Consider the following 20716-nt stretch of genomic DNA (forward strand, 5'->3'; position numbering starts at 1 on the left):
TAAAAAAGGGTTCTTTTGTTAATTTTTCACTTGTAACATTTTATCTTTATTGCAGTGTACATTAGTCTATTTTGGTATATGTGCGAGCCCACAAATAATTAAAAGTGGTAAAAATAATAAAGATATTCAGACGTAATTCATTTTTGGCCTTACTTATTTCACTTCAACTTTTATATATTTCAGTCACTAGGCAAGTTCACTGTACTCTGGTGACATTTAGCTCAAGCTGGCATAACACCTGTAGTAACTTAATTCTGACCCGAGTTTTGTGCACAATCTTCCAGCACCCATGATCAATGTTTATAGCAATCAGGAAACATTCACAGCTCACAACTACACATCGCTTCCCCATCATGAATTGTTAGATAAAAAAAGTTTAGCGAGGTCCGGTTACACATATGTTGAGCGAAAATAGCGGAAGGATACAAAACAAACAATCCAGACGAGGCTGGTGTTTGCCACGTGTGACGTCACACAGCTGGGTTAATGGCTGGCAAGCTTTTCGCTACCGGAGCGGAATAACACGGGAAAGTGGCACACATTTCATGTTATTTGGGGGGTATTTATGGAAAGAATCATTGATGTTGATATGTCAAATGAAACAGTGGAAAGTGATGAAGCGATTTATTAACACAGAATAACATTTATTTTGGACATTACATGGACTTTAAATTAATTATCAAAAGGCAGGGATGCTTCAAAAAATGTAATCCTTTACTAGTTACCTATGAATAAAAACTAAAAAGTGACTGATTTCAGTATTACAATATAAAAAAAAATGCAACCTTATTACTTTTCGTTACTTTTGGATGAATGAATATCAAATACAATGACAATAAATGAAAGACAAAATAAATACCAATAACATATTTTATCAACAAGTCCTCCAACTAATACGACCAAATAGGTCGATTGTTTTCCTCGTTTTCCGACCCATTAATACGACCCAGAGCAGCGTTTTCAATCAACGGGTGCGTCAGCCTGTATACCTTTACGACCCACGGGCGCGTTTTAAATCAACGGGAGGCGGCGTAATGACGTACAACGTCCTCGACAACTTCTGTTAACAACCATCGTTTTTCAGACACGTACACTCTTCAAAAATCACGGCTTTCTGTCGTAGAACAAAACGTGATCCGCCTCTTAAATTTGTGTCGACCACAGACCTTATTTCGAGCTATTTTCCCAAATCCTATGGAGAAATCTCATTGGTTCTGACGCGAGGGAACCGGAAGTGGTCAAATGCTAACTCACCGGGGTTTTGGACTCGTCACTGCATCAGACAACATCCATTTATTTCCCAGACAAGCTAATAAACGTGAGTAGTCAGATATCAAAAGTATATTCATTTTGGGATATGTATTATGTTGTTTTATTTTGTCGTCTAGTACAGTGACTAAGATTACTATGTTTACCTAGGAATAATGATAGCAAAGCTAAATTAGCCAAAAGTAGAATCAGCTAACGTTAACGTGAGCATGGAAGTTATGTGATCCATCGGTTCATGCGGTTGATCCAAATGTTATCAAACGTCACATTCTTTATAACTATATTAAATACTATTTATCTATTAAGTGAAGAGTGACCAGGGGTGTAATACTGCCGGAACACCGCTCCGGCACCTAAAACGGGGATGGTTGTTAGCATCTGGTGCTAGCTAGCTATGATAACGGATAGGCTAAGAGGCTAATGTACCTAATGTAATGTTTACACAGTTAACTTTAGTCTAAGTTATCTCAGTGGGTCTGAAACAGTTTGGTCACCATATATGGAAATACATATTTCCAAGGCACACTTTTATATTATTGTAATGTTCCACAATAGGAGTCGGAAATTCAAGTTCTTAGGTTCAATAGCTCCTTTGGTAGTATACAAATACAGGTCACAGGTTGCAGGTCGCAGGTTCAACGTCACACAGCACCCTAAAAAAAATCGAATGAATCTAAAACATCGATGAAATCATTACAATTCATACTATTGGACATACAACAAATGCATAAAAAAACAAAACAGTAAATAGTTAAATATGCACAAAGATACATTTTAAAAAAGTATTATTCTTATCATTTTTTTTATTATTGAAATGTATACAGTTAAGTTTCATATGGGTGTTGACAGATGTATCCATAGATTTAGTTAATTTTGCCCTCAAGTGCACAAGATTGATGCATTTAACTTCACGGGGGCCTCCGGACCCCCCTAGAGGACATGAGGTCCACCCCCACTTAAAACATATTCACATGGATAGGATACTAAATACATGTGCACACTTTTTATATAGTAACCTTTGTACCTCAGCAGGAGGGAGTTAGTTTATAAAGGTCCTTCACTGATCACTTAACTATCACGCAGCTGTGTGCAGCATTTAATGTAAGAATCACACATTTATTCAATAATGCAGACTTAATAAATGACCATTCTTTGTTGATTCTGGCTGGAGTGTTAATTGACAGTAGTTACATAAGCTTCAAAACAAGCCACAACTGCGCGTGCACACGTGCAGAACTTATAGAATTAGCAATACACCCCTGGTAATGATGATTTTAGTATTATTTTCTGTGATGATGGAGCATCAACTTTTGGATCAACCAGATATTTACAGATTAGGGTTGTCCATAACAGTCACTTTCAACATGTGACTGACTCTGTATAACATTGTTTTCCTTACTCTTGTGATTTTTGTTCATCCTATCTAAAAGATAAAAAAACATGAGTTCATTGTTTTAACAAGATTTTTCACGATATAATAAAATACATGAATCCTGTAAACATTTGTAGTATAGTATTCTTATTTTTGGTATTCCCTGACATTATCTGTGTTTCTGTTACAGATGCCTACTCAAAAAGTGTGCCAGACATGCTGGCAAAGCATAGGAGTAGCAAGTAAAAAATGCAAACAATGTGGTGCCATCCAACCCTACAAAGAGAAACTCTCCAAGCAAAAAGAAAAGGTTGCACAGGAGTGGAAGGCCACGCAAAAGAAAAACCACAGTGTCAACAAAGTGTATGACTCGACACATTTACTGGTAAGCTTTTTTCTCTTGCAGATGTCAGTTATCATAAAAAAGTGTGTAAATAATCCCTGATCTTAATCTTTTTATACAAATTGTTAAATTACTGAATTGATTTATACTTTCCAACAGTCGCCCTCATTTACTTTTTAAAAATAATCCTAATTTCTTAAGTAAGTTTATGTGAGAAGTACAGACTAGTGCACGATTACTGCACTTAATGTAATGTGTTAAGCAAAATTGTTGTCACCGTTGTATTTAAAGCTGTAAAGGCATAACACATTTTTTCGAACTGATGTTAGATAGTGTTTGTACTTGCAAGCACCCAGTTTTAGTAAAACATTATTTCTTAACCAGAAGTAACATAGTTCAGGCCAGTGGTAATTCCTAGAATCAGAGCTTCAATGTACATGTTTTTCTAATTATATCTTACAAAAAAACCTGCATTTTGGTGTTTTATATTTTATTTTGGAACTTCATAGTATGGAAAACACATAATTATGTGACTATGGTTTCCAAAAGTAAAATAAATGAAATATCATATACATTTTTGAATAAATGGTAAAACCAAGAATGTCACAGAATCAAAACCAGCCCATATTAATATAGTGCTTGAAAGACAATCAAGACCTGGAAAGAGTTAGTATTAATAAAGAGGCCCTTAAAAGCACTTTCATTAAGCTTACCAGAGTCTCTGACTTTGAGCCGTGTTCGAACAGTCATTTCAAAATTCCCCTGTAACACCAGCTTTACATCTGAAGTGCTGTTAATGCAGAACTTTGAACCTGAAATGATATAGGTTATAGCTTGCTGACATGTTTCAAAGCTAAATGTAGCTTATTCAGATATCTGAATGTGAGAGTTAAATGGACCCATATTAGGGATGCCAGAAACTGACCATGATCAAAATCGGACAGCCCTGGCGAATATTAATCGATTATTTGCTGCCGAATTGAAACTAAGCCAGGAAAAAAAAGAAAAACATAAATAATAATAAAAATATATATAAATAAAATCGAATTTTAAAAATAATTTTCGATTATGGAGACTGTAACGAATATTCGAAAAATAGAATAATCGCTGGCATCCCTAACCCATATAAAAATAACTATGCCCATGTAAAAAAAACTCAAAGTGAACCCGAGCTCGATAAACTTCTTTTCTTTTTACAGTTTTTTTTTAGGGGCTCCCCTAAAAGGGGTCTAAAATCACACCTGGTTAATTGTGGGGTGCCTTCCTCAATGTGCACACGTATCACATCAGTGCATTTTTCACTTATGCAAAATAAATGGAGTTATAATGGCTTTAGGTGTGTGAAAATGTTTAGAACTGTTGTGTACATAATATTTCTTGTTTTTTTGTGTCCATTGTGTTCCAGCTTCACAAATGGAAAATGTTAGATCGGCGTCCCATCCTCCTTCTTGCCAAGAGAGGCACAAATGGTTTTTGCCGATTGCATCTGTCCATGGCAAATCGAGACAGAAGATGGTAACAATGCACTTGTTACCATAAAGAGGATTTACGAAAGCCTAATTAATGGTAAAGTATACAAATCTGCATGCTATATTTCAGCAATTTATCTGTTAACATGTTTTGTAAATTAGTTGCTCAGTTATCTGGTTTTAAATGTAAAAAAATGTGAATCACTGTTTACCAAGTAGTACAAATATGTCGTTATGTCTTGTTTTGTCAGTTAAAGGGCCCATGTCATGCTTTTCTGGTTATTACCCGTCCCCTTGTGTGTTATGAAGCTTTTCCTGCATGTGAACAGTCTGCAGAGTCACAAACCCTCAAAGTACACCCTGTAGCGAGTAAAACTCTAACACAGAAAATACCTGTCTATGCTGCTCTTTTTCAATTTTTTTCTTCCTGAGTATAGTGACGTAACGGGCATAGTGACGTACCGGCTCACACACACACACTCACTCAGCCTTATCTTTTCTCAGCCGAGGCTCCGCGGATCTCCTCACGCACACACGCACACACACTCACAGCCTGGATGTGAGTGTGTGTGTGTGTGTGTGCTCAGGCTGAGTTCCTCGCTGTCTCGCAGACCCCACACAGCAACCAGGAAACAACACCAGTAACCCAGCTCACACTGTCTGCTCCTCGAGCCTCAAAGGGCGGAGCAGCGAGCCCCCCAACGTCCCGCCAACACGGCACCCAGACCCCACGCAGCATTCTCATCTGTTTGTCCTTACTGGTGTCATTTCCTGGTTGCTAACAAACGCCATTGTAACACAGAATCACTGATGTTCCGCTGTTTCATTTTTAGCTGTAATTACTCAGATTATAAATGTATATGGCGGATTATACTTGGTCATTTACTCACCATGCGTCTACTTTTTTTTCTTCTCAATAGTGACTTTGGCAGTTGAACCTGAGGGCCCTTGTACCACACAGGCAGAAATGGCCGCAGACCCAGGATCAGACTTGTCTGTACCTCTTACCACCGAGACTGACACTGAGTTCACTCTCTTCCTCACTCCTGTGTCCTCCGGCCTGACTCCTGCTCTCTCCTCCGGGCTGACTCCTGCTCTCTCCTCCGGGCTGACTCGTGCTCTCTCCTCCGGGCTGACTCCTGCTCTCTCCTCCGGGCTGACTCCTGCTCTCTCCTCCGGCCTGACTCCTGCTCTCTCCTCCGGGCTGACTCCTGCTCTCTCCTCAGTGTCTTCCTCACAGAAAAGAAGACCAACGAGGAATAAAGTGGCAATTAATGGTATGTGCGGGTTAATTAGTAATTATCTTATTTACATCGACTGAAACTGTGTTTGATTTTGCACATTGAATTAGTTAAAGAGAGAGAAAACAATCATCGGTACAATTAGAATACACCACCTTTTGTTTTGTTTAAGACTTTGCAGTATCAAAAGTCTCAGTGCCATTTTGAACAGTTTAATTGAGCACAATGTGATGTTAGGCAATGTTTAGGAGGTTATTGCTGAACTTCAACTTATTACCATCTTTTAATTCCTTGCAGAATGTCCCATTCATCAAGGGTCAGACACTTTCCCCTACAAAAAACTACTGAGGGAACGAATCAGGGAGGTTTGTTTAGAAAATATTTTTAAATAAATAAACAATGACAATAATGTTTCCGTGGAACCAAGTCTTATCTTATTGGATTTTCGTATACTTTGTTTAAAAGGAGTGTTTCAGTCTTAAGCATGACTGCTAATGTAAATATTGAAATTACAGTAACAATAATTTATTATTAATTTAAGGTTGAGGTACTTGTGTAATGCTTCATGTCGCATTAATGCATCATGTCCAGCCATTTATTTGTATATTACATTTTTTCTTGTAATCCTTTGTAGGTGAATTCCTATTCTTGGCAGTACAAATATTTTTTTAAATAATAATAGTATTCCAAAATATTAAACTGATGGGGAAAATGCTATTGACTATGTTACAGTCCTTCATATGTTTGAGTTAATCGTACCTACTATTATTTCAAATTATCATTTGATTTCACTGGACTTTTTGTATTTACATGTATGACATTTGAAAAAAATGAAGTTTACCTAAAATCTGTGTTTCTTTACTCAGGGCCATACCGAGGTGTTGGTGCAGTGGCAGTCTTGCTCTGGATGGTATGTATCTAATCTGAAGTTTCCTTCAGTGTAGCTGATGGGTCTGGCAGAACAGGGGCCACAAAGTAGTCTTACCAACCAACTTCATCAACCCTGAGATCACTAACTTAAACATTTTGGGTTCCTCAGCAGTAAATTGAATTTAGTTGATCACATGGGGGTGGGGAGCCATGTCATCAATGGCTCTATCAGACGTTTGCGCCATAAAGTAAGACATCCAAGTTCTCTGCCCTTCGTCATTCAGACATCGCGCCCTAGAAACGCTGTCTGATTGTAACACATAAGCAGGGAAGTAGCCTACATTGAAATAGAAATTAAAATATACAATAGAGTTTATCATTGATCAATATCACTAAAGGTTAAATGATTGATATGTGAGGCTGGATGGTATTTGATCTCTTTTGTAATTACTGACTTGTTACATTTGTTCTTAACAATTATACTATAAGTATAGTTAGTAGTAATAAGTAGTATTATTTCTGTGTGCAGTCTTGCAGGCAGTTGTCTAAGTTTAGTGCTGTATGTTTGGGCATTGATAAGACAGCAAATTCAAAGAATTGGTCAAATGAAACATTGACTTTGAAATAAAAAATGTACCTTGTATTATATATGATGTACGTGTTATATATAAATATATACATTATACTGCACTTTCATCATGATATTTTTGAGTGACTTAGTATATCTTCTCATTTGAAATAGCATTGTCAACATACTGTAGAACTACATATTCCAAAAAGTAATACTTTTTGCTGTGTCAGTATTGTCATACTGATATTCTGTACAAACTGTGAAGTCCATTGAGACAAATGTAACATTTGTGATATTGGGCTATATAAATAAACATTGATTGATTGATTGATTGATTGACTGTTTCTGTTTTACAGTGGGGCGAAGTGGAAAAATTCCTGGGAGCCAAAGGAAAACTTTTCCAGTTAAATATGGCTGACTTTTTTTTTTCTATTTTGGAGTAATAAAATACATATAAAAAAACATCTATGTAAGTGTTGTGCCTATTTGTGTTCTTATGTTATCAGTGAGCTGAAGCCAAGACAAATACAAATATGTTTTAAGTGTATCCATACAAACTCATTCTCTAAAACTGTCATGATTGGTCTGTTGTGAATGACACCCATGAGGAAAAAGGTCCTATACATTATATCACATCGGCAGGGCTGTGATGTGATGAGGCCCTCGCGAGCGTCGACGGGGGGGTGGTGTGTAAACCCTGGACACACCAAGCCGATTACAGCTAGTGGAGCCTCGCAGCAGAAACTGTGGCGCGCTCAATTGCGCCGCATTTGCGCATCAGATGAGGCTCCCTCCACAAGATGAGGGCGAGAGGCAGACGCAGTCTGTGTGATCGGCGTGTATGGAGGGGCGGGCCTGCACATCGGCATATCACAGACTGGTGCATACATTGTACAGGCGGCAATTTGAAATGGAACGCAGCCCACACACGGCAGACAAACCCAAACACTTTTGGAACACGCCACCTCCAGACACATTAACATGCACTCCCCTAACTTTCCCCTAATCTGACATTGTATTTCATTCCATAACATATAAATATACTGTTCACCCATGTGAAACACACACACTGAAACCAAAATAATTTACAAACATGTGAAAATCTTTCATATGCGATGGAAACTTCTGAAGCAATGGAAACAGGAGTCAGAGAGACACGAGGAGAGCAGGAACTTTGATGGCAAACTGATGGTTTATTCACAAGACATGTTGCGTGCCACGAATTGACACAAAAGATGCCAAACCAATTCTGAAGATCTCTACCCCAGACCCATATTTAGCTAGTTCTGAGAGAAGAATCAACATTGTGCATAACAAGATAAAACCAACACCTCTATCAGCTGACGCCAATAGGCAGGAACAGGGAGACAAAACACTGAGAGCACAGTAGCCAAGGCTACAGGTGCCTGTGCTCAGTCAGGACAAGACCTGGGGGGTATACCACGAAACTGGTTCAACCTAACCTGGATATGTTTGAGTTAGCCGGTTGGCCTAATCCAAAACATACGCCCTCTCGCTAAACGGCACTACGACACGGGTTATCAAGTGGATCGCTCAAGCCAGCCGTGCCTATCTAGTTAGGTGCGCGTTCACATAAAAGGGGTAGTATTTGGAGCATTCGACCAATCACAAACATGGAGAAGCGTACTGACAGCGCAGCGCGTATACTTCCTGAATGAAAAGTCAACTATATAATTAGACAAATATGAAGACTTTAAACATCCATGACTCAAACACTTTATCCAGGATAAAAGCCACATAGCTGCACCTGCAAGGTGAACACAGCTGGTAAAAGAAAAAGTGTTTGAATGCGTACATTAACAGGTTTATGATATGCCCCGTCTAAGACACGATCTGACTTTAATTACATTTGACTCGAGTGTTTCGTAATGTGTTGCTTAAAAAAATACTTCTGCATACAGTATGTGACACTGTAAGTGTTGCACGGCCAGATACGGCTCAGCTGACTCAGATAAGGAGATATATGATACATTATGATGTGATGCCGCGGACTGTACTGTTACTTTGATCCAGTTACTTATGTTGTGGCAGATATTTAATTAAGCTTTCTTAACGCTAATGTTATAATAGTCAGATTGCTCTGAAGATGGGAGGTGATATTCTATTAATGTTCACATTCACACGTGAACACGTTTGGTTCTATGCAAACTCAGTAATATCCATTGTGATACAGTTATAAGGCCTTCACAAGAGACTGTCAGTGGAGATTAAAGGGGATCAGGAGCTCACGTCTTCTCAGAGTCCTTGGTATCTGGCTTGATGATTGTCTCACATTTCTAAACTTCATGTCAATAACCTGCTTAAAAAGCTGAGGGTTAGGCTAGGTTTCTTCTACAGGAACAAGTCCTGTTTCTCTGCTTGAGGCCAGGAAAAGGCTAGTCACTGTGACCTTTTGACCTGTGCTGGACTATGGTGATTTGATCTATATGAATGCACCTGCCAATTGCCTGGTCAAGTTAGATGCTGCGTATCACAGTGCACTGAGATTTGTGACAAACTGTAAAGCATTAACCCATCACTGTACCCTGTATGCAAGGGCTGGTTTGCTTTCACTAACTGTACGGAGGCTCAGTCACTGGTACATTTTTATATACAAAGCCATGTTAGGGAAACTTCCATCTTATATCTGCTCCCTGATCTCACGGAAAATTGTAAGTGGCTACTGCCTGAGATCGAATGCTGTGGTTTTATTAAATGTGCCAACTGCTAGGACTGTCTTAGGGAAGACAGCTTTTAGATGCGCAGCTCCTCTGTCTTGGAATAGTCTGCAAATTAAATGGAAACTGAGCAATCTGGTGCCACTAAATGTTTTTAAAGCTCGGTTGGATGCTACTCAATCGGAAGCTATTGGTACCTGTTTATGTGGATAGTTATGTAAATGGTGCTGTATGATGTCCTTTTGTTGTTCTGTTTATGTTTTTATGTTTCGTGTGGAACCTACTTGAGCAGGTCTCCCTTGAAAAAGAAATCAATGATCTCAATGGGATACACCTGTATAAATAAAGGTTTGAAATTAAATGAAATGAGAGTCATCATCATCATGTTCTCTCTGCTGCTGCTGCTGCTGCTGCTGGCAGCTGGAAGTGAGTCAACACTTATTATACTGCTGTTTAACAGGATAATCTGTCATATAACTTTTTTTTGTATTTGTACAGGTGTGAAGTGTGAACAGTTGACACAGCCAGCTTCTGTGACTGTGCAGCCAGGTCAACGTCTGACCATCACCTGTCAGGTCTCTTATTATGTTAGTTAATAATAATAATAAAATTCAATAACATGCTTTAACCACTAGGTGCCCGTTTATCAGCTGTGCACCGTTATGGTGTAAATACTGCCTATCTACCAATTGGATCCAATATAAAAGTCAGCCGAATTACTGTTGATATTGCGAGGAGACATATTGTGTGAAAATAAATCTAAGATGTTGTTAAATGGCTGATATATTTGTGATCCACGTCACGTTTTCAGTTTTGGCGGCAGTTCTTCCTGTTTGTATAGAAGTCTTCTCATCAGGGCTCTATAGATAGATAACTACGGCAGATATGTAATATGTAATGCAGCCGAACCATGTATTACAATGCCGTTATGTGATTAGCTCCAAAGAGAAAAGCAAGCAAACTCGGAATAAAGTATTATTATTATTTTTTTAAATGTTTTCGGATTTCACATCGCATAAACACCATTTCCCAACGTGCATTGCGGCTAAACCATGAATCACCGAGCTGAGGATCTTGGTTATGGCTAGAAAGGATCCGTCTTGTGTAAAACTCTCGCGAGAGTTCGGCTGAATGTCACGTGGCTGAATGTTTACGTTTGGCAGGCAGCCTTTCAGTTAGGATCGTTAACATCAGTTGGCCACAGCAAATGATGGTGAGAAGCTAAACTATCTATTAATTATGTCAATGACAGGGAGTGTGATCGTTGAAAAGCGGTCTTGCTGGTGTTCAAAGAAGAATGACAACACTGTAGATCACCAACACTATGGTTTATTTTTTATTCACAGGCAAGTCAACGTTGTCGCAGTAAAAGTCCCAAGATAGCTCCTGGTGCAATAAAATGTTCCCTTGCAGTGTTTTACTATTATGTCTGATGTTTCTCTATTAATATTGCTGCTGCATTAATGTGTATGTTGCATCATGTTACTGCTGTAGATGTGTTTCCGAGCCGCTCCGATTACAACGAGAGTTACAACGAGAACGTGACGTCATATTTACAATAGAAGGATCCTTTCTAGCCATAACCGAGGATCTTGCCTACGTCTGTTTCCGGTATTGTTTTTGACGGATGTATTTTTGTTATACACACATTCCTTCACATTTAATTTAAAATGTACATTAAAATATTTCATGAGGCTTTCTAAAATGTTTTAAAATATAACTACGGTTCGAGTTGAAGAGTTTATAAATTAACATGAACCGAAGCTGTTGCCTGGTAACGCAATCGTGCAACGTCACGTCCGTTAATTCCACATCCACACACATCGATTTAATAAATGAATATAGCCTTTGTATCTGCTAAAAGAGGTGCCGACCAGCTGGGGCAACAGAAAATTAGCGAAATTGAGTGTGACTATTACAAATGAAATCATTATTATATTAATATTGATAATAATAACAACCGACCGTCGGGGTAGCATTTGCTTGGCATTTCCGGGTATATCTCCACTGGTTGGGCCACGTTAACAATACTGTGTAATTGTCACGTTTGAAGGGACGAAATCGTGACAGCTTCACGTCTCCCATCATGGTAAATCGTCACATGTTCACGTCTTGCCGTGATACCGGGTTGTGCTGACCATGTCCATGCCTTTATGACAACAGTGTACCAATCTTCTGATGGCTACTTCCAGCAGGATAACTCACCGTGTCACAAAGCTCAAATATTCTCCAACTGGTTTCTTGAACATGACAATGAATTTTACTCAAATGTCACAGTCCACAGTCATCAGATCCAAATCCTACAGTGCACCATTGGGATATGGTGAACGAGAGATTTGCGTCATGGATGTGCAGCCGACAAATCTGCAGCAACTGTGTGATGCGATCAGGTCAATATTGAGTGAAATCTCTGAGGAATGCTTCCAGTACCTTGTTTAATCTATGCCATGAAGACTTAACGCAGTTCTGAAAGCAGATGGGGGTCCAACCCATCCTAGCAAGGTGTACCTAATTAAGTGGCTCGTGAGTGTATTACTTAGCTCAATTTGTATTGTTAGTGTGTGTCTGTAGGAGTAAAGTCTAGACACATTCTTTGGATGTAAGCATTGGCTAATTAAACAGATCATGATTAAATGACATGATGATAATAAGGGTGATCACCAAAACCTTATACCAGGGGTGGGGAACCTCTGGCCCTCGAGGTAACTCGGATCTGAAGGTGACTGATAACTGCTAATGGCATTTACTTGAATACCAGACATAGTAAATGCAAAGCAGGATCATATAAAAAAAAAAGGTAATAAACAAGCCATTCAATCGTAATACTCGTTTTAATACGTTGACATGCATACAACACAATAGACTTGTTAAGTCCTGTTCGTTGTCCTGTTTGTTGTCCTTATCACCGTCCTGTTAGTTTTCCTCATCACCGTCCTCATCACCGTCTTGTTCGTTGTCCTCATCACCGTCCTCATCACCGTCTTGTTCGTTGTCCTCATCACCGTCCTCATCACCGTCCTGTTCGTCGTCCTCATTACCGTCTTCAATGTCTTCCTCCATCATGAGAAAAGACGAGTCCGAGCCAATACAGCTGTAGGTGCTAGTGACTCTGCTCAGTTTCTGCTCCAGAAGATATTGATGGTGTAAAATACAGCAGTGCAGTCCCCTGTATCCCTCTTCTGTTATATCGCTTGGAGAAACTAAAATAAAAAGACAAAATGACAGTCTATGTAAGGCAACTTTTAATTAGCATTGATGTTGGTTCCATATAAGCAATTTGAATGTTTAACTCCGAGGCTGTATATTAGCTAAAAAGATTTGTGATTCAGAAAAAATGCAATCATTACAGATGCTATTCAGTGATAGACATTTGACACTGGGAGGGGGGCAGTGGCAAATATTATAAATCGGTATTTGTGGAACATACTTTGGTTCCTGATGTCGTCTTTTGTCTGATGAAGGAGGCGGTCCAGTTTGTCCAGTGCCTGCCTCAGATTTTGACAATGCTGGGTCATCTCCTTCACAATGATGACTTTCTCCTCTTCCATACGCCTGACCAGCATAACCTGGTCAAAAAGTCGCCTCTTTGTGCGCAGGTTCACCACTATAATGGAAAAAACACAAAATATAACAACCACAATGGTAAGGCTAATAAAACAAATAATATCAGTTTGTATTCAATCTTTTTTAATTAAATTGACCAAAACCTTAAAATCTGGTAAAAAAAAAATGCAACCTCGCCGCTTGCTGAATTTTTTCAATTCTGTCTATGTTGGCAGAATTACATTCAGTATGTCTTGAGATTCAACATTAGTATGCAGTTCAGGGTGGTCAGGAAGGGTTTTACTGTTTCCATAGATATGCCTGTCCCAGTGAGACTAGACTATTAAGACTTGATAGGGCAACATCATACAGACCTTTCAATATCATTATTTTAAAATGATTTGTTGTGATCATGATGATTTGTGACACCTATGTTGATAGCTCTGTGTTACATTGGTGATTGTATTCTAGTACTTCAACTGAATTTATGGAATATCTAGGGCAAATAAAAACAAGTTGTTTCTTACCATCTCCTTGCGCCTCCCACGGCAGAATGACATCCTCAGACAGACCGCATGCTGCTTCTGTGTCAATTTTCTCTGAACAGGCATCAATGGTGTTGTACTGCAGTATCCTCTCTCTGAGTTTCTTCTTGAGCTCTGTCAGTCTTCTCCGTTTGCGTTGCCTTGTTTGGTTGCTGTCTGTAAAGTAAAACAAAATACAAAAAAACTAATATTAATAATACAAACAACAACAACAAGAAACAAATATTGTTTCTAGATAACGTAATAATAAATACCATTTTGTCGATAGAGGTCGTGTTTCTTTCTTCGGAGGGGAGGGAATAAATAATTTCATCTATTTCTCTCTGGAGCTCCTCTTGGCTACTCTGGGCTCCATGTTTCTCTTGAAAACAGAAACAACAAGGTGTAATCATAAAACATGAAGCCAAATGTTTGGAAATATGGAACCAAATCTATACCACAGTGATCATATAACATACCAGTGGCTGCCCATTGCTTGACCTCCAACACCCACTGCTCCGTGTCCTCCAGGGAGATGTTCAGCTCTTGCTTGAGACTCTCAAGATTGTCCACTTCAGTTTGTGCTCTCTGTGTAGTCTGGTTAGAATGTTTAAAAGGAAAAAGTGAATATGCGTTCCAGTTGGTTGAGAAGGTTGTTTTTTACTGAATTCCTTTATGCACATTAACTGACCAGACAACAACATGAAATGCTAAACACCTTCTCTTCAAGGTTGGCAAGTATCACCTTAGTTTCCCTTTTTTTTCAAGATCAAGCAGGATTAACATTATTATTATTATTATTATTATTATCCAGAAATTCAGATGAATCAACCTATAGTGCTTTATTAAAAACAAACAGAACAGAGACTCTCTTGGCAGAACAGTGTGCCATGGCAGCACCATCATAATGAAATGATTGCAGAATACATTCAATTCAACAACATGTAGCTAAGGATGGTGTTAAATTACTACAACAACAAACTCGGATAGTCTTAATATACATTTTGAAATGCAGCATGGACGTCTTACTTTGACAAATCTCTTTGAGAGTGTCTTGTGGAGATTCTCCACCTTCCTGTGGTTCCATTGCATAGCCAGCACGGTTATCATATCTGCTCTAGCTGTAAACACAAAAACATGAAAATTCATATGAGCTTTACAATGTGGCACTACTTAAAACTATTTGTTTTCCTCTACCAACCTGATTTGGTCATGTATTTTGTTGTCAGAGCTGCCCTTGAGAGGAAGCTGTTAACCTGTTCCACTTCCTCGCCGACAGTATTTCCAGCACCTTCCTGGCTTCTGCCACCCCACTTCACCTGCTCAGAATCATAAACAATGAGATCTAGCTATTTAGTTCAATATTATAATTTCTTGTACTGTACATCTTTAGTTATCATCAGTGTCAGGAGCAATTTCAGAAAGTTAAAATGTTCTGATATTGAATTATGCTTTGAACTACAATGTCACAACTGCAGTTATTTGAAGCTCTATTCATTCATTATTTCTACAGTGCGGATATATTTACTAAAATAAACATAATGGGTTTTGGAAGCCTATCCTTGTGACAGTCTGTTTTGTAACAATTTTGTCAACATTTGTAACTATTACAATTATTCCACAGGCTTGAATAGAATATACTACATGATATTCTTATGTGCACTACAATTTCTAAAACATTTGAATCTAGTGACACAAATGTTTAACTTGCATACTGTACCTCGCATTTGCCTGTGTGGGCCTTGGCGTGCATTACAGAGAGAAAAGGTTTCATCTCTGTAAGTGGTTGGAGCTCAGGCAACTTTGCTGCCATCTTCTCCAAATAAGGCCAGTACCTGTAATGACAAAATCAATTAGCTTTTCCAGTTGCATGATGGCATAATAGTAAAAAGATAAACCAGGTCCTTAAAATTACCAGTACAATCCTTGTAACCAACATCAGCATTTATCCAAATGAATGTTTTTTTTGCTTTACATCTACTGGATGTGCAAGAATTAAATAGATAACACGTTTCCCACAAACACTTCCAATTTTGCAATAGTTATAACTACCTGCAGGCAACATCCATACAAAAGAATGTTGCATTCGCAACTTCAGCCAGCTCCTTCTGCAGGAACATTGGGTAGGCATATATTTCACCACGGTAGTGATTTAGGCCTTGTAGTAAGATGCCATGTCTGCACACAGCTATTTGCAGTCCTTCCTCATCCACCTTGGCCCTGGACTTGTGTGAGGTTTCTCTGCAAGCTGTGAATGTTGCCGGTCCACAAACATCACGACCACTTTTCTGAAATAGACACAATCTGTTACATTTAACCCTGTGCTAAGAAAAATAAATAAAGGGTTAAGGGATTGAATAGATTCTTACAATCGTCATCTGGCTCCTGATTTTGTCGACAAAGGCAGACACTTTACTGTCCTGGGCAATGAACAGTCCATCAAATAGAGACGGTTCATCTGTCCTGCGAAATTCGAGAAAGACATTGTAAGCAACATTATCATACATACATAAGTTTGATTGTGTCCTCTATTTAATGTGGCCAATTTGCTTTTGCCATAACATTTTCATAAATGTGGAAAAGGTCTTTGTGAATTTGATCTGTAATTCTGTGTAAAGTCTTTTGCCACCATTATTTAACATTAGTGAAAAGTTTACTGACTTCTTGTAAAAAGGTAAAAATAAAAGTACATCCTTTATATTGATGGGCATGGAATAGGGCAGAGGAAGGCATAGAAAAAGGTTCCTGGGCAATTTAATACATTTTTCATGAAGCGATTATATCCAAAACTGGTTCTTAGCTCCAACATATCCAACTAACGTCAACCATTTAACATTTTAAAGTTGAGTTAACTTTACAGGCGTCATATATAATAATTTTTATGAATTGGATTTATATAATTATGTGTAATTTCAAACCAACTATTGTTTTCTGATGGTCTACAAACTTTGGAAAAAGAAATTGCAGAGTTGGGGAAAGTTAGACATTTCAGCAAAGACATTCAGCTTAGTCAATAAAACAACAACTAAAATGAGAATATGATTTCACTGACCCTCTGGACTTCTTGAAGCGATAATGCTTTCTATTGCCATCTACAGCAATAGCCAGCATGTCAGGTGTGCATGCTGGGCATTTAAAGGGCTCCACCAGGCATAGATCTTCTTGTCTGTAATTACAGAAGGCAAACTCCCGAAAGACTCTGTGGAAGATATCGCTACAGATTCTGCCTGTCTGGAAACAAGAATGGTATTCATTTGGTTAATTAAAAGTTTGGTATTCAAAAATCTTGAAAACCACATTTTATTCTTACCCTTCCTGTGGAAAACGATCGATGTTCAAGCATTTTTATAAATACTTGCTGGGATAATGCTGGGCTGGCCAATTTCATTTGCTCGAATGATGTGAACACATCAAAGTTAAAAATAATTTTGCAGCTGTCGGTTGCTGGCCAGTATTTGTATCCCAGCAAGTCACCTATGCTCGGGGACCATTTGGCGGAACAAATTGGACAGCACACAGAAGGCAGACGAACGTTGTATGGACCTGAGAAAAAATATAAATGTGCAATTTGACAGCTATCTATGCAATGTAGGACAAAAGTATAATAGTAATCCTGTATTTCTGCTTGATCGTCTTCTGGTGGCAACAAACCATTGATAGTCACCAACACGGTCTGCTTTCCTGGGATGATGGTGAAATCTTGGCTTGGACCACAGAAGCAGATTTGGGATGGCGGAGGAATTGGAAGCAGACACACTGCAGCAAAGACAATTTCAGAGATTCATATGCATGTTAGGACATGTTAGGAAATGTAGTCAATACAAATTGACACATTTTAACTGTTAAAGCAAACTTCCGACATGGTGAAAATGATGCCGCTGTATATGTAGTGCACATTAGGAAACCATGGTAAGGGAATATGTAATACCTTATTTGAACCCACCTTGTTCACAGAGTCCATATTGGCCACTTTCATCCACAACCACTAAGGATGTGGGAGGAATAGGTCTGTAAAACCCATCAAACATGGCTTCCCTGTCATGGAAGACATGTTTACCATGGATAATAGGGTCACATGCCGGACAAAGAAAGGGAGTTCCTGGTGGAACACAGTCCAAGCACCGGACCACAGCATCAGCAGTTTTGCATTGGAGACAGGAACGTGTAGTGACAATCTCTGCAGCCAATTTCAAATTAAGGAGCTCTGGCATTGCAGCTCTGAATGTTTGTTCACGTTTCAACTGTCTTTGGGTCCATGTTGATGCAGTGGGTGTTTCTTCTGATGATGCAGGGACAGTGAGAGAACCCAACAGGTTTCTCAGTGTCTGAAGATGTTGATCTAAAATAACAAAATATAAAACAAATCATGGAATTTAGTTTAATTTAAAAAAGATATTCCATACATGGCTTTTCACTTTACAATGTATCATGAACAAAGCTATTACATACTACAAACAATTACCTACATTTCAAGTTGAAGGATAATTTAAGAATTCATTGTGCATACCAAGACTTGGGACCTGTAGAGGAATCTCATGTGTCTCCTCGACCTCTGGGGACTTCTGAGAGCTGGAAGGTTTAACTGCATAAAACAAAGTACGAATTTATGGGAAACATTATTGAGGACCGACCAACGACATTAAAACTTAATGAAACACTAGAACTAGATTATATTTTACAGACCAGATCGATTCTTATTCCAATGTTGGGCTATAATGTTCCCATCCAGGTCCCTCTTCCTCCAGGAAACATTTGATCCTTGCGTTATTTTCTTTGGTATCTTCTGTATCTTCGGTTTCTTTGGTTTCTTTGGTATCTTAATATATAAATATATAAAAGAGATTATATATTTCCCTTAATTGTTGCACACACATCTTTGTAATGTGTGTGTCTGTTATCATTTGAGTAAATGTTATAATACATTTTTGGATAATGTTGTACTTGCCTTATTTGCCAACTCATCTGCGAGGGCATTCCCTATCTCTAGCCATTCATTCAGTTGCTTGGATGCCATTTTTAAGTGAGGATAAAAAGGGCAACAACAAACAAAGGATGAACTGCCATACAGGGAGGGAGAAAAACAAAACAAAAGACAAGAAAACGAGAGGGGTGAAAGAGAGTAGGAAGAGGAATATGGCTCTGAAAAGAACCGTTGATTTTTTTATGATAATAGGCTACTTCAAATAATTGAATTGATAGATGACCTGAAAAAAACCAAACAGATGAACTCAGATTAGCTGTGCTACCATGTAATTTAATTGTTGCTTCATAAATCAGCATTTGCCAAAATAAAACTACAGGCACCAAAATCAATCAAGTCCCAGGTAAATCAGTAATTACAGGGAAATATATTTCTCTTTTTAACTAGATGTGATGCTTTCACAAAACTTAAGTTGAATTAGCGAATGTTTAAAGTAGTAAAACAACTATGACCTGATGATATTCAAGTGTTTAACTTACCCTAACTATCATTAATGCAACATGTTAGGTGACATTTCGAAGAAAGAAAAAGTGTGTGCATTATAAAAAGCGCCATGTAAATGTCAACTATTATTATTATTATTATTAAAGTGCCATTTCCTTTCGCATTGTTTACGTTCATATCATGTCCTGGTCTGGTTAGCTGAATATACATACTTTTGCCATTGTTATGTGTTATGTCACGTGCTACCAAGGGTTTTGTTTTTAGGCAAGATTTTAGCTCCTTTTGTGCGAAGGAGAAAACTCTCCCTACAACTTGTTGTAGACGAACCTTCTTATATTGCAATACATATCCGTTAGCGCATATAAGCTAAGCGCTAAGCGCTAACCTTTACAGCCATGCTATTGCTAACAACATGCATTCGCCTATACTGCCTATGCCACGGGCCAGCCCTAAAACGTAAAACTGAAATATCGTGGTTAAACATGCTTAGTAGAAAAACGACAGGATTAATTAAAAGCGTAAACAAATCAAATGAAATACAGAAATCAGATTTACCACTTGTAAAGCTCTGACGCTCTTTAACAATCCTTCTTCTTCTTCATCTTCTTCTTCATCTTCATCTTCTTGGCTCGTCGCACTTTTATTGATGCGCAAGGTTAAAGTTCACGGGATTACGATCGTGACAAAACGTGACAAAAGGTTGTAATAAACTGCTGCTAGAAATGAATAATGGGAAAGCTACGTGGCTATGGGTCGTAATATCGTGATCAACACTGCTTAAACAATCGACCTATTTGGTCGTTTTTTGTAGGAGGACAGGCTGTATTTTATACTTAAGTGTATTATGTAAGACAACAGAACAATGTGAACTTGGAAAAGAAGAAAACAAGATATTTAGTATGAAAATTATTTTATTTAGAGGAAAACCTGCCTTTCATGAAGCATATTCAGGCAGCAGCCTAAACACCAACAACACTTGTTTTTGAAAACATAATTTAAAAAGAAAGTACTGAGACAAATACTGGAGAGGAAGATGTTTAATGATGAAATATGTGAGCTTGGGTCAAAGGTGGAGATTACATAAAGTTTTTATGTGGATTTTAAAGTCAGATACCTGATTAAATACAGCTAACTCTAACCCACCTGCTGTTTTTTAGGAACCAATAAACAGGAACTATTTGTGTTATAGAATACAGTTTCTTGGAACTTTGGATTTGGTTAATAAAATGAACCGGGTTGCACTTCCCAACCCTAAATAGCACCAGTTTTATTTCTGAATTAGTTCTAAGATTAATGAAAAGCTATGATAAAGTTTTTTTCTGTGTCACTCGGCTAGATGTGTGCATGGCTCCTGAACTAGTGAGGTTAGATTTTCGGAAGCACTCTACGTTCATTATTAATAAAGCTTTGT

General features: G+C 38.3%; 2 protein-coding genes across 4 annotated transcripts; one reads left to right on the forward strand and one right to left on the reverse strand.

Annotated features, from left to right (window-relative positions):
- The first annotated feature begins 891 nt into the window (after positions 1-891).
- LOC307016688 (uncharacterized protein) lies at positions 892-7808 on the forward strand. Of its 2 annotated transcripts, XM_079645919.1 has the most exons (7): positions 894-1318; positions 2832-3026; positions 4390-4550; positions 5374-5730; positions 5992-6059; positions 6561-6604; positions 7492-7806. In XM_079645919.1, exons 3-7 carry the CDS (start codon positions 4451-4453, stop codon positions 7541-7543), a joined length of 621 nt encoding a protein of 206 aa, XP_079502045.1. In that variant the 5' UTR covers positions 894-1318; positions 2832-3026; positions 4390-4450; the 3' UTR covers positions 7544-7806. The 2 variants fall into 2 exon arrangements, with proteins under 2 accessions (XP_079502046.1, XP_079502045.1); XM_079645920.1 differs by lacking the exon at positions 5992-6059 and having other exon boundaries at positions 892-1318; positions 7492-7808.
- A 5112-nt stretch (positions 7809-12920) lies between these two features.
- LOC307014473 (uncharacterized protein) lies at positions 12921-20125 on the reverse strand. 2 transcript variants are annotated; one of them, XM_079642401.1, is made up of 18 exons: positions 19861-20125; positions 18826-18937; positions 18564-18696; positions 18388-18462; positions 17824-18219; positions 17532-17636; positions 17191-17423; positions 16933-17111; positions 16250-16343; positions 15933-16168; positions 15601-15715; positions 15082-15199; positions 14910-15001; positions 14360-14477; positions 14156-14262; positions 13884-14057; positions 13241-13417; positions 12921-13039 (listed from the first exon to the last, which is right to left on the reverse strand). In XM_079642401.1, exons 2-16 carry the CDS (start codon positions 18892-18894, stop codon positions 14019-14021), a joined length of 2109 nt encoding a protein of 702 aa, XP_079498527.1. In that variant the 5' UTR covers positions 18895-18937; positions 19861-20125; the 3' UTR covers positions 12921-13039; positions 13241-13417; positions 13884-14018. The 2 variants fall into 2 exon arrangements, with proteins under 2 accessions (XP_079498527.1, XP_079498526.1); XM_079642400.1 differs by having other exon boundaries at positions 17191-17636.
- Between the last annotated feature and the right edge of the window lie 591 nt (positions 20126-20716).

The sequence above is a fragment of the Notothenia rossii genome, assembly GCF_949606895.1.
Source record: "Notothenia rossii genome assembly, chromosome: 8".
NCBI lineage: Eukaryota > Metazoa > Chordata > Actinopteri > Perciformes > Nototheniidae > Notothenia > Notothenia rossii.

Coding starts and splice junctions, on each gene's coding strand:
- LOC307016688 (XM_079645919.1), top strand. CDS start 4,451: ATGGTTTTTGCCGATTGCATCTGTCCATGGCAAATCGAGACAGAAGAT. Junction 4,551..5,373: donor TTACGAAAGCCTAATTAATG/GTAAAGTATACA, acceptor TCTTCTCAATAG/TGACTTTGGCAGTTGAACCT. Junction 6,605..7,491: donor TGGCAGTCTTGCTCTGGATG/GTATGTATCTAA, acceptor TCTGTTTTACAG/TGGGGCGAAGTGGAAAAATT.
- LOC307014473 (XM_079642400.1), bottom strand. CDS start 18,894: ATGGCATCCAAGCAACTGAATGAATGGCTAGAGATAGGGAATGCCCTC. Junction 18,220..18,387: donor TCTACAGGTCCCAAGTCTTG/GTATGCACAATG, acceptor TTGTTATTTTAG/ATCAACATCTTCAGACACTG. Junction 17,637..17,823: donor ATATGGACTCTGTGAACAAG/GTGGGTTCAAAT, acceptor TCTTTGCTGCAG/TGTGTCTGCTTCCAATTCCT.